The following is a 12,650-nucleotide window of genomic DNA, read 5'->3' as shown; positions in this document are numbered from 1 at the left end:
CCAGACTTCAGAGGAGGACGGATCCAAACCTACGTTTGACTACTTTCATTGCTTTGTTATTAGTTCTAAGGCTTCTTTTCTCTCCCTCAGGAAGGAACCCAGAGCCGCTTTTAGGCCCCATTGGAGTGTTGCTTGCAAGGTATCCTCCGCTCCGGATAATTCTAATGGTTCAAAAGTCCCCTGTGCACTTTATACTTTCCTATGTCGATAGTTAAACAAAGCACAGTGCCCTCCACTGTGGAATGTGATTTCGGGAAATGAATTTGAGAAATAGGTACATCCTGTTTCCCTCGTCCTCTTCATTTTTTAAACAGAAATATGCCACATATTTCTCTATACTCAACTAAAATATTGGTATAGCTTGGATTCTTTTGTGATTTGTTCGAATCCTTCCCAAAGTCTGCCAAAGTTAATTCGCTTTGCTTTTCTGATTCCATTGCCTTACATTGTCAATGAGTTTTCGTATTTTAGCCAGTTCCCGATTTGCTGTGCCCCGTTGTAGATTTTTCGGACTGTTGTTCTCACTCTGGCTCATTTCCTCTGTTGAAGTCTTCCATTACTGTTTCCAATTCCATTTCCCCCCACCTTTAAATGAGCAGTATCATTGCTCTAGTGTCTTACATAGGCACCCCAAACTGTTCTCCTGGAATTCTTTTTTATTCGATCCAGTTAAGAATTTGTTTCTCATACCAAATCTGATTATGCTGTGATCTGGCGTAGACGGTTCTTCCAAACTATCCAGGTTTAACTAGCTGAATCATAGGAGTATTTCCTAGGGTCACGTTTAGGACCCTTTACTTGGTGCTAGTGATAAATGTTGACGTAGTTCTCGATTATGTAATTGTGTAGAAAAAAGAAGCTATTCACCTTTTCGATGGGAGTCTTCGCTTCCTCAAATCCCCCCCCCCCCCCCTCCTCACATCCCAGAAGCATAATTTGGCAATCTAACGACCTGTTCCAGTGAATTTCGAGGATCGTCTGCTGTGAAGTAACCTCAACCCGATTGCCTTACGAGTTAAATAGTCACGAGATTTCAAGTAGAGAGGGAACTTTTAAAAGTATGACGCGATGATTGAGACGGCAGAGTGTGAGCCTTTCGATCTCGTTGCTACAGGTTCGGATCCCAGTCATTATGGATGTGTTGTATTTGTCTTTGTGTTTGGCTTCGTTTCTGTAATAATCACTTACATAGCATTAAGTGTGATGATAATGAAACTGAAGCACAGTCTCATTGAGAATAAAATGTGGAAAAAATAACAAAAAAAACAACGAATAGACTGCTGGGCGCCAGCATCCTCATACAAAAAAGTGAACTGAAAACAAGTATAGAAACTGTTGGTTTTCCACAAGAAGCGCCCCGAATACCCTGCATATCTCTTTCTTGCGAGTCATGGATCTGCTCCCAGTACACCCAGGGTTCTTAAACAAATTCTATTCTAATGTCATTCATGCAAATTGTTGTCGTAATTATTGTAGATGCAGCTTTTGCATGGTAGAGGTTTACCTAGACCATCTGAGTACTATCCATTCACTCCATTAACAATTGGAGCTGTTTCCACTGTCAGAGAGTGCTTCTCCTCCTGGGTCTTAGCAAATCCAAGGCGAGATCGTCCAGCCTCTCCTCGTCAACAGGCAGCAAATCTACCTACCCTTTCGACTTCCATTATCTTCACGATTACTTGAAGAATCTAAGTAGATTCTTCGGTTTGTCCATTTACACTTGCAACGGCATATTGCCGAATCTGTAATTGATACAGCATTTGTTGGTCTTGATTGCTTCCAGAAATTGGTCATCCATCCCGGTCATATGCAATTTCCCTCCGAACTGCCTCCGTTCATAGAAGCCCTCATTTTGAGCGTTTAGAGATTGGAATGTTGTAGTTTCGGTAAGGTGGACTGTCAATATGTATGCCCTTGGGGTACCATTCCCAACAGGTGTGAATAGATCTGCTTCTTTCCTGTTTAGCAATTCATTGACTATGGTCTCGCGACATTCCGTCGTGTCATCTACTGAGGATCTCTGCTGGTTTCAACCTTCTGATCATTGATCTTTGTTGATTGCGATCTTCGCAGCAAGGCAATGTTGGCGGTGACTCCGCTGGCTGATTTCATAACTTCTCCTTTTTTAATGCTGGCATCCGATTATAATATTCTGGAAAAGCACATAATAGCCCCACATGTTGCATCAAGGTTGATGTACCTCTTATTTGTCGTTGTTATTTCTGTCGTTGTTTGTGGTATTCGCTTAAATTCCACGACAGCGAGAGTCAAAGAGTCTGCCGTAGCATAGCGGACCAGATATCATGGAAGCCTCATTCGGGAGATATTTTTCGAGTCCCGAGTCCTGGTTGTTTTACAAATTAAGAAAAAAAACCCGTAAAGGGTATAATTCAAAATGTCAGAAACGCTGAAGTGTGAAACTTGTCAATTTCAGTATACCATCTTCTTAATTAAATATTTTGATAATTTCATGATTATAACGCCAATAAATAAACGCAAAAAGGAGAGAATTGATTAAAGAAATTCAATTTCAATATAAACACCCACTAGTTATTCCTATAAACTTCATTGTTCACTCAGTTTTCATAAAATCATGTATTATACTTTCCTCATCAGAGAAGACTTTGTATAGTGGGGAAAGTGTTGAAAGTGTTTATGCAACGATTCCGCTAAAATTTGCATATTTTCCATATAATATAAACTTTATACAATTTTCACTCCAACAGAGGTGAAAACTTCGGTATAATTTATTAAAATTCAGAAAAAGTAGAGGTAATTGAAAAAGAGAAAGTTTTCAGGGTAAACAATGGAAACCAGACAAAGTTTGCTTTAACATCAACACTATGTATAGCGTTTTCTACTGAAAATGAGGTGAATTTTATTTAAAACCTCTATATCCTGACGTTTATCTTTTATTATGAACTCTACCAGAAATGATTCCAAGCTGCATTGAATCGTTGAGGAGGATCTAAGCATCTTAGCTCTTTATAATAAGTAGATACTATCAGCTTTAATGAATCATCTATTATCTTAATATCGCGACTCCTTTGTAAGCTTTAGAGGAGTAGCGGTTGTCAAAGATTGTTTCGTAAAAGAGAAGAAGAAAGTCTAAATAGTTTGAGATAATTATGTCTTATTCCTTCATTTCTGGTGCAGAAAATTCGGTGTATTTGTATAATTACTAATAGAATTCAAATTTAACTTCATCATATCCTTGAATAGTCTGATCTACTTCAGCTTTCTAGTAAATTTGGAAAATACTTACAATATAATATCTTGATTGAAATATTACCGGCGAGTGTTACTAAAAATCTCTCGAAATTTAAGCGTCATTTTTGGAGGATTGAGAGAGTCCTGGACTTGATGACGCACCGGACTGATTGGGGAGTAACTTACTTCCACGGTTGTAGTCAACAGACCTCTCTTTTTGAGTTAAGCGCCCACTTTATTCAAACAAGTCGGGAAACCCATTTTTACGTAGCCCGTTAAGAATATGCATTTAGTATGTCAGATTTAGTACTTCGGATTGTAAATTTACACGGTAAAGACTACTTTGAGCTACTGTAAATTTGTTACTAATAGTATGATTTCGATCAAACTTGGAGATAATATGCTTCATATTATATTTTATACTACTACCAACTTTTATAACTCTGACATAAACTTAAGGGGGGTTTTACTCAATTTTCCCAAAAATATGGTAATATACTATTATTAACTTAATATGAACAGATATCGATATGGAGAGTATTTTGAGGCCTGGGCACCATATAAAGGCAGCTTCATGATTTTTTTTTCAGATTTTTCGGTTAGATAGTTTCTGAGAATGGGTCCGTTAAAGAAATCATCACTTTCCACCCCTCCCACTCCCCGCCTTTTTAACAAATCTCAAAACTAAGACCGGCTTCGAAAAGTACTAATTAAGATCTTTCATTTGATACCCCACAAGTAACTGATCGGTGTTAAAGCTGCATTTTGAGATTCTTGATTAATAATTATTCCACCAAATGGTTGCGTCCCACTTAGGTGGCTTCAAGCAGCAACGCGTTGACGCTACCACTGGCGGCGGCCGACAAACCAACCAAACTCGACAAAAGCAAGTAGCTAAGCGACGAGAAATACCATGATATTGACTGGGGCGCTGTGTACGCAGTCTCCAAGGGCCGCGAACCGCGACTTCAACTCGCCAGCAGCCTTCACCATTTCTGGCAAAAGGTAAAGCCGACTTGGCAGAAGTGGTGTTGGATTCCCAAATTGGAATACTCAAACTTCGGAAGCGGCCAGAAAAAATATGTCGGCGTAACAGCCGGCCTACCCACGGATTTGACTTTCGATGAGTACATACCTTTTACGATGATGCGACCGTTTGCGGCTTATTGTCTGATACCGACATATTGGCCGGCGCTAAAGAAAATGAGGAAGACGATGTTGAGGATACTGGGCCCATACCATTTCTAACATCAAGCGATGCTAGGAAATGATTGGAATATCTTCGATATTTGTTTTTGAAAAATGACGTAGGCGATAATGTGTTCACGTTAAGTTACAAAATTCTTTTGATCGCACACAGCAAACTTCTTTGAAGTTATAATAGGTCAAAGTTGGCACTTCTGTGCAAAGTTGAAACTTTAACTGTCATTATCACGCGAAAGTGGATATTCTCATATAATATATTCATATATTACGTGCTAGGTACTAATGGGGCAAATGTCCCCACAAATATTTTTATAAAAGAAATACACAAAACTTTCCATATTTGAAGCGTCTGGTCTCTGCAGACATGCTTGTTCATATATTTCCAAATAGAGGCACGATCGCACGATTGGTCTCTTTTCAAAACAATGGTACCCAATCTCTATGCACCACCAGTTGCTTCCCATTGACCTCTAAATAAATTTTTAGTTCGGTATAATTACCGTTTAATTAACTCCTTTCTCTGCCCTTGTCGCAGCATTGCAATTTTAGGAGACAAAAATAGTCCAAGAGTCCAGTAACTAACTTTTACCGGCAAGTTTGTTATTAAAAAACAGTCAAGCGTAGTGGACGCATGAAATTATCAAGAATCTGGGCATAACTCGATCTGTATAGTACAGCAACCTATGTAAAAGAAATAGGGTTCTAGTGATAAAGTTACAGTAAGCACTGCTGATGACACTCTATCCACTCCACCTCAACAATGTACCAAACTAGAAAGTAATCCGGCAATCTACATACATATGTTAACCATAATGCCAAGTGGTAGGTAGATGTTTGCTATTACATTTTAATACCTCTAATAATAGCTATATCCAGTGGATACGGCTCAGGACCATGTTGAGTTTAAAAATCTATATAAAGGAGCGATCTACATTTGGAGACCACGTCCTTGACGGTGCTCCAAGGACAGAAGTGACACAGCGCCTGATGAGTTGCCTCTGATCTGCATAAGACCTCAAGTTGCCTTCACTTTATTTGGAAAACCTGGGTATTTATCCTAAAAAGAACGATCTGTCGACCACGAACTTGGGAATAAATTGCTCTCCAATTAGTCCGGTTCGAGACATCCGCTGGAGTCGGACTTAGAACTCCTTAATCGCTAAATATACAACGCCAATAACATTGGAGAACCAATAAACCTACTTAGAACCTTTAAATGAATTTATTAGAAATAAATAAATAAAAATAAAGTTGCAATAATGGAATATGCTCAGTATATGCTCTAAAATATTCTAGATTCACATAATACATTCATCTACGAGTGCACCACGTTTCAGCACATAAATTCACTGTATTTCTCAATATATACCCGTACTTTCACTTTCATTCTTAATCACATGTTTTAGATAACAAGGCCGTGATTTTAAATAAAACTTTAGTACAATTTGACATAATCAATACCGCGCAAGAACTATTGGATGATATCCAAAAATCTCTTTAGAACAATAACAAAGATAAAAGCTCAATTAATTGCTTTAGTTTTATTCGCAATTTGAATTGATAAGTACGAAATATGGTTCTAGCCGTAGTTCCAAAAGTTAAACTCAACGATGGATCCGAGATGCCAGTCTTGGGACTAGGAACATACTTGGTAAGTACTCAGCTTCCAGTTCAGGACTATTCAAATACAGAAATGTAAATTCATCAAAGGTTTCTTATTCAAATTTAATGATTTAATTCGTTACACAATCATCTATCTGAAGATATGTAGTTGAAATAGTAAAAATGCCTTTTATTTTATTGTAGGCAAAGGACGATGAGGTTCAGAAAGCTGTAAGCCATGCTATTGATGTTGGGTATCGTCATATAGACACCGCATTGTATTATCGGAATGAAGCCGATATCGGCGAGGTTATTAGAGAGAAGATAAAACAGGGGGTTGTAAAGCGGGAGGATCTTTTCATTGTGACGAAAGTAAGTGAAGGCTTTCTCTTATTTTTAAAATGAGGGCTTGAAAAGCGGTATACAGATAACTCTTGAGTAAGTTCTAGTGCAGCACTAAAATTGATGTTAAAGTTATGTATATTAATTGTAAAAAGTCGTACCTGTTGTGAGGGTGTTTAAAAACAAAATGTGATGGAAGAAACTGGAAAGTTGTTGCTAGATAGCATCTTCCGAATGTGATCGTGATAATGCACCTGACCTTCCCTGTATTTGCCACCTAAGCTATGTAACCCAGCTTCCAGCTAAGTTTGACTTAGAACACGATAAAAATTATTATATTCTTGGGATATGCTTAACTTTTGTCTAAAAAATAACAGGAGTGTTTCTTTCTTATAGCAAGCTATGTCATTCTAATGGAAGACGGATACCTCAATCCCTATGCAACTGATTCGGACTGTACTAATAAAAGTAATATTTGCAAAACAAATTCCTAATAATTAATTTTGGAAAGATTCAAAATACTGATTATTGTTTCTTCCAAAAGAACATATCATATGTTGCCTTTCATTCGCTTATTAATAGAAAGAAATTGAGTGTGTTTAGGCCCCGAAGCAGGGAATTCATTCAAAGAAATTCCGAAGAGTGATGCTTGTGAGTTGATAATAAAGGAGCCACTAGCACGTGGCTACCACTTACAGTTACGCTGTTCCCAAGGAAGAGGTAACCCGGCGCCTGGCTAGTTACTTATGTCTTGAAAGAAACTAAACTCACACCCATTCCGTGCTGGAAATCACAGTTTGTTATAGAGACAATTGGCCAGGCGAAAACAACTTGTTCTGCATCTTCGGCTGCCCCTTCACATGTAGAACAATCAGGCGATCCAAATATTTCTTGTGCCTACCGTGTCCGGTTAAGAACTGAGTCAGATCGTACCTAATTTCACCGTGGTTTGGCATAATCCACATACTTATGTTTGAGATAAGCCTGTGTGCCAACCGGCCGTTCTTCGTCTGGTTCCATGCTGTTTGTCATAAAGGCAATGACCTCATACGCTTACTTTGCTTGTTTAGACTCGATTCCTGATTCTCGTACAGACAACTTGCCTCATCGGTTAGAATATCTACCGGGATCATGCCCGCAATCACGCATGCCGCCTCATAAGATGTTGTTCGGTAGGCGCAACATGTTCGGAGAGCGCTTAATCGGCTACACTATCCACTGGGATCATCTCCGCAATCACGCATGCTGCCTAATGAGATGTTCTTCGATAGGCGCAACATGTTCGGTGAACTCTTAGCCCATATGTAGGTTGAAGCAATTTTCCCTCCAACATGCGCCCCGATGCAAATTTCAACAGTCTTCTGTTTCCGCCGCTTTGTAAAGAGCACCAACTCCGTCTTGTATTCGGCAAGCTCCAGCCCGTAGCCTTTAAGCCAGGACTTGATCGTCCGTATAGTTTCGTTCGCATATATCTCTACTTCGTCGGGGTAATTGGATCTTATGACCACTCCAACATCATCTGCGAATCCGACGACAAAGGCTTGCTTAACTACTGGGGGCCGTAAAACGCCACCATACATTAAGCTGCATAGCAGAGAACCCAGAACAGACCGTCCGTCTGTCCGTTACACGTATTTTTCTCGGAAACAGTTATGGTGATTGACATCAAATTTGGTTTAAAGGTGGGAACTGTGAACCCTCATGCATACAGTGAATTATATCATTCTATGTCGAATTTAAGGGGGAGGAGGTCCCCATACAAGCAAAAAATCTCGGTTAGTCGTTCCGAAGCCAGTCTTAGTTTTAACATTTAGTGAAAAGGTGGGGAGTGCGAGAGGTCGAAAGTGATCATTTTTTAAGGGACCCCCGGAACCTCTACAGTGCTGGCATCGGGAAACGTTGCATTCACTTTGGTTTGTGAATGCTCCAAAGACTTAAAAGGGCGATCAGACTAGAGTCTGCACTGGGAACCATCTGAAATAACAGTAGGTCAAAAAAGCTTACCAGGGTTATACTGGAACCATGGGAACCGGGATATCTCCTGAATTCACATGTTTCAGGAAATTTCTGTCTCATGTGCGTTCAGCTCAATTGGCCCCCTAGTAAGAGTTTCATGAGGGTTGTGGTTACTTACAAGACCTCCAAAACTCAAATGTGGTATTGCGTTTCAACGCGGCTGCAGTACTCCAAAGTTCGTTGGAGATTTAGGTAGGACTTGCATCCACCAATATAAATAAACTGAGCCGGGCTCTGATTGCGGTCACAAAATCAAGCCGCGTCTTAAGAAGACCGTGGGATTAAGTCTTCGAGGCAGGTACTTATGTTAAACCATAAAGAAGTAACACCGATGGCCCAAAAGCAGAACAGGTTTCTGAAATAGAAATCAAATTCTCTGGTAAAAACGAGAAGTACGTCTTTCCAGTGAGACAATATGCAATGTTATTTCAAGCTGCAGTGTATGCGATCCTAAGGGCAGCAACCTGGGTGCAGCGATACTCAGGCTGCACTGAGAGCATTAAATAATCCTTTAATCTTTTAATTGAACTCTATTGCTATATTGAGTACGGTGAAACTACTCTAGATACCTGGTCACCGTGGTATAGAAAAGGACATGAAATCTCGGATGCCTTAGCAAAAGAGGGTCCGATTTCCCCCACATCCAACCCGGAACCAACGATTGGAATGTTGCTCGTACTAGCACTAGTTAATTGTGCTATCAAAAACTAGGAAAAGTTGTTCCCATAAAAGTAGGTGGCAAAGTCCTGATGATGTTAAATACACTAAAGGTTTCCTGTCAGAACCTAACAAACATACTTTAAAGTTTTTGGTGTCGAAAAGCAAAAAGACTTGTAGAATTTCTGTTTGCATTCGATGGACTATCTTTTATTAGCTCTACATATGTTCAAAATAAGGATTCTCCAATATGATACGTGTCCATCCTGTAATGAGCAAGCGGGACTTACGGAACATTTCCTTTGCGAATGGCTCGCCTATAAGCGCACCAGATATCATATTTTTGGTGCTGATGCGCTCCAGTTGCACTAGCGGAAATCATGCAATATAGATATTCGTATCTGGAATATTTCGTTAGACGGGGAAGTCGAGTACAATGGTTGACTACCGGATTAGATATTATCTGCTATTTGTAGTCTAACCTAAAATTGATAGACCAGTACCTTCCTCCAAACTACAATTTTTATTTTTGAATGTAGATATATATTTCGGGAGCAACTTACCCCCTTCATCAGTACAAAACTATCGTAGTTTGGAGGAAGCTCCTGGTCTATCAATTTCGGGTTGACTACGGTTTGAATGTTCGGAGACTATGTCCCTCCACCACCCCAAAGACACACACTCTGTTTCGGTCCTCCGAGAAAACTCCTACCCCGGGAGGAATTAGTCTTTCCTTCTCCTCTTTAAAAATTTTAATTTGTACGCCGCTGAGCCCATCTCTTTTCATTTCAGCTTTGGAACAGTTACCATGACCCAGAAAGGGTTGAATACGCATGCCGTAAGTCATTAGAAAATTTAGGACTTGATTACATAGATTTGTACCTTATGCATCATCCAGTTGGATATATTTATGTAGACGATAACAACTTACGACCCACGTACAGTGATGAGAAACTCATGCTAAAGTAAGTTGATTGGATAAGCTCTTGTTGCAACTTCCAACTTTACTATGGTTATCAAATACAATCTAGCGATGTGGACTATTTAGACACATACAAAGCCATGGAGAAACTCGTCAAAAAGGGTTTAACCAAAAGTATTGGCGTTTCGAATTTCAATAAGGAACAGCTCGAAAGGATTATACAGTTTTGCAAAATACGACCAGTAACAAATCAGGTATAGACTTCATTATAGATTTTTTTAAAAATTGTTCGTCAATCTTTTTTCAGGTAGAATGCAATCCTGGAATAAACCAAAAGAAATTAATCAAATACTGCAGAGATCACGGAATAACTGTGACTGCCTATGCACCTTTGGGACGACCTATTGCTAAAGAAAAAATTCCAACATTTCTATTTGACGACATAATCCTTTCAATTGCAAACAAACATAAGAAAACACCGGCTCAAGTCATTCTGCGATATCTGGTATGTAGGCGTGTGTGACAATACATTTTACATTACGGTAGGGTAGCATGCAAAAAAATGTACCAAAAACGAGCGAATGTAAGAAGGTTTGAGGACCTATTTTGAATAAGATAAGGTTCCTGAAATCATATAATTTTTGGTAGTAGTTGGAGGTCCTTTCTTCCCACGATATTTGAGTTTTTTTTCCTCGAAATTCTTACCAATTGTCATGTGATTGACGTCGAATTATACAACCAACCACGGCCAGTTTTGTTTGGCAAGCTTGGCGGTGATGATGGCTAAAGGTTCCTCAATGATAAGTTGTAGCCTTAATTCCGTTTTGCACGCCCAAAATTTGAGGTATTTTTACAAAAGTAAAAAAATTGTAAAATTTGGTTCAGGATGTATTTTTTCAGAATTTCTATATTCTTCTTTGGTGCAATTGCTTGCACGTTATTGCTTGCCTTAAATTGAATGCGGTAATAAACCGAAGTCTCATTCATAATGATGACGACACATAACATTTGCTTGGAATTAAGGGAACCTCCTCTTTTTGGGCTAACACCCAAAGTTCAAAAAAAAATTGATAGATGACTACATTTTCGTCTAAGGTAGAGCCATCCTCAGACGCTGTCTCTGCCTCTGCCCTGGGAACAGCGTCACCGAAGTGGTTATCAGATGTTGTTCGCTTCGTTTTAATAATCCAGAAACACGTCATGGTTGCGATCCATAGGAGAAAACGCCTAAGCTAGCTGAAGCTGAAATAGGTTTTTTTTTAATTGAGGTAGCTTCCCACATTTGTGGTCCACGGGGCCCTGTTTTTGGAGCTAAATACTCACAACACTGTTCCCAGGGCAGAGGCAGCGTTTGGAAAGACCTTCAGTCACTGTTTTTGAAAATTTGGATAATTAGCTCAAAAAAGAGGGGTACGTGGACCACAAAGTAGAAGAGAAAGAAAGTTTCTCCCCAATTGGTCCGGTCCGACATCAATTGAATGCGGACTTAGGACTCCTTCAAGCTTCAAACAAAATAATCTCTCACAACCTTACAAAACTATATCCTGCATTTTTACTATGATTGCTGGTGTTAATGCACTTTCTGGATGTCCTTCATGTAGATCAACCTTTGACACTCATACAACTACGCTCAGAAACCCATTTTACCACTGTTCTAAATAAAGGTACATAAATAAACTTTTGACAATCGTCCATGAATTTGTTTTGGTGCTACACTTTCCAAAAATAAAAATTGTATTATTGCGCCATATTCAATTTATATGACCCTTCAACCTTGAGCAGCTGTTAATTATATATACATATAATAACTATTTTGTAATAATTTCATATATTAATTTGTATTTTAGATTGACATAAACACGATTCCAATACCCAAATCCACCAACCCGGAAAGGATAGAAGAAAATATTAAGCTTTTTGATTTCAAGTTGAACAATGACGAAATCGAACTTATAGACAGCCTAAATACGGGGAACAGATTATATCAATTCCCGCTGATGCAGGATCACAAGTATTACCCTTTCAAGGCAGAATATTAAAAACAAAATCTTCTTTGCGATGGTCTTGCTCGAATGCATATTTCGAATTCAATATTGCTATTTTTTTATTGAAATAAAAATGTGTTTATATATATATATATGTACATATGTGACATAATTTATTTTTTTTTCATTTCATTCACGAAGGAGTCCTTACCATATGTCCCCTTGACATATCGGAGGTTTTGGGGATAAAGGGGCTATGTAACGAAGGCAACAAGCGTAACATCGATTTGCTGCAATGCGTGCCTTGTACTTGTTTATGCATCATTTATTAAACTGTTATCACGTCTTCTTCCACCTTATGACGGTAACCCAAGGGGACTATATACAGAAAAAACAAATCGAGTTTTCAGGCGGCACAGAGTAGTTAGAAATACTCTGTAAACTGGGTTGTGTGCATGTTTTTGATGTATTGGTCAATAGCGTCTAGATGATTTTTTCCTGTATTGAAGAACGTCGTACATGTGCGATACTTTTCTTTCACCATACAAATTCAAGCAATGCGCCGAGAGAAGAATTTTCTGTCTGCAATCTTCTGGCGATAACTCAAGGACGCGTTTCTGTTATATTCTCATCGGATGCCGGTAAATTCTCATCACCATCGACAACACCATTTATTACTGCCCTGCCCACCAAACTACGGATGAAAACGC

At 39.0% G+C, this 12,650-nt stretch overlaps 1 protein-coding gene across 1 annotated transcript; it reads left to right on the top strand.

The window, feature by feature from the left end:
• The first annotated feature begins 5,874 nt into the window (after nt 1-5,874).
• LOC119649454 (1,5-anhydro-D-fructose reductase) lies at nt 5,875-12,023 on the top strand. The gene is made up of 6 exons (XM_038051608.1): nt 5,875-6,067; nt 6,223-6,390; nt 9,826-9,998; nt 10,065-10,209; nt 10,263-10,460; nt 11,803-12,023. Exons 1-6 carry the CDS (start codon nt 5,990-5,992, stop codon nt 11,992-11,994), a joined length of 954 nt encoding a protein of 317 aa, XP_037907536.1. The 5' UTR covers nt 5,875-5,989; the 3' UTR covers nt 11,995-12,023.
• The last annotated feature ends 627 nt before the right edge of the window (nt 12,024-12,650 follow it).

This window comes from Hermetia illucens, chromosome 2, assembly GCF_905115235.1.
Source record: "Hermetia illucens chromosome 2, iHerIll2.2.curated.20191125, whole genome shotgun sequence".
Classification (NCBI taxonomy): Eukaryota; Metazoa; Arthropoda; class Insecta; order Diptera; family Stratiomyidae; genus Hermetia; species Hermetia illucens.
Note: the sequence above shows the minus strand (reverse complement) of the source record. Positions and strands in the feature narration are given on the sequence as shown.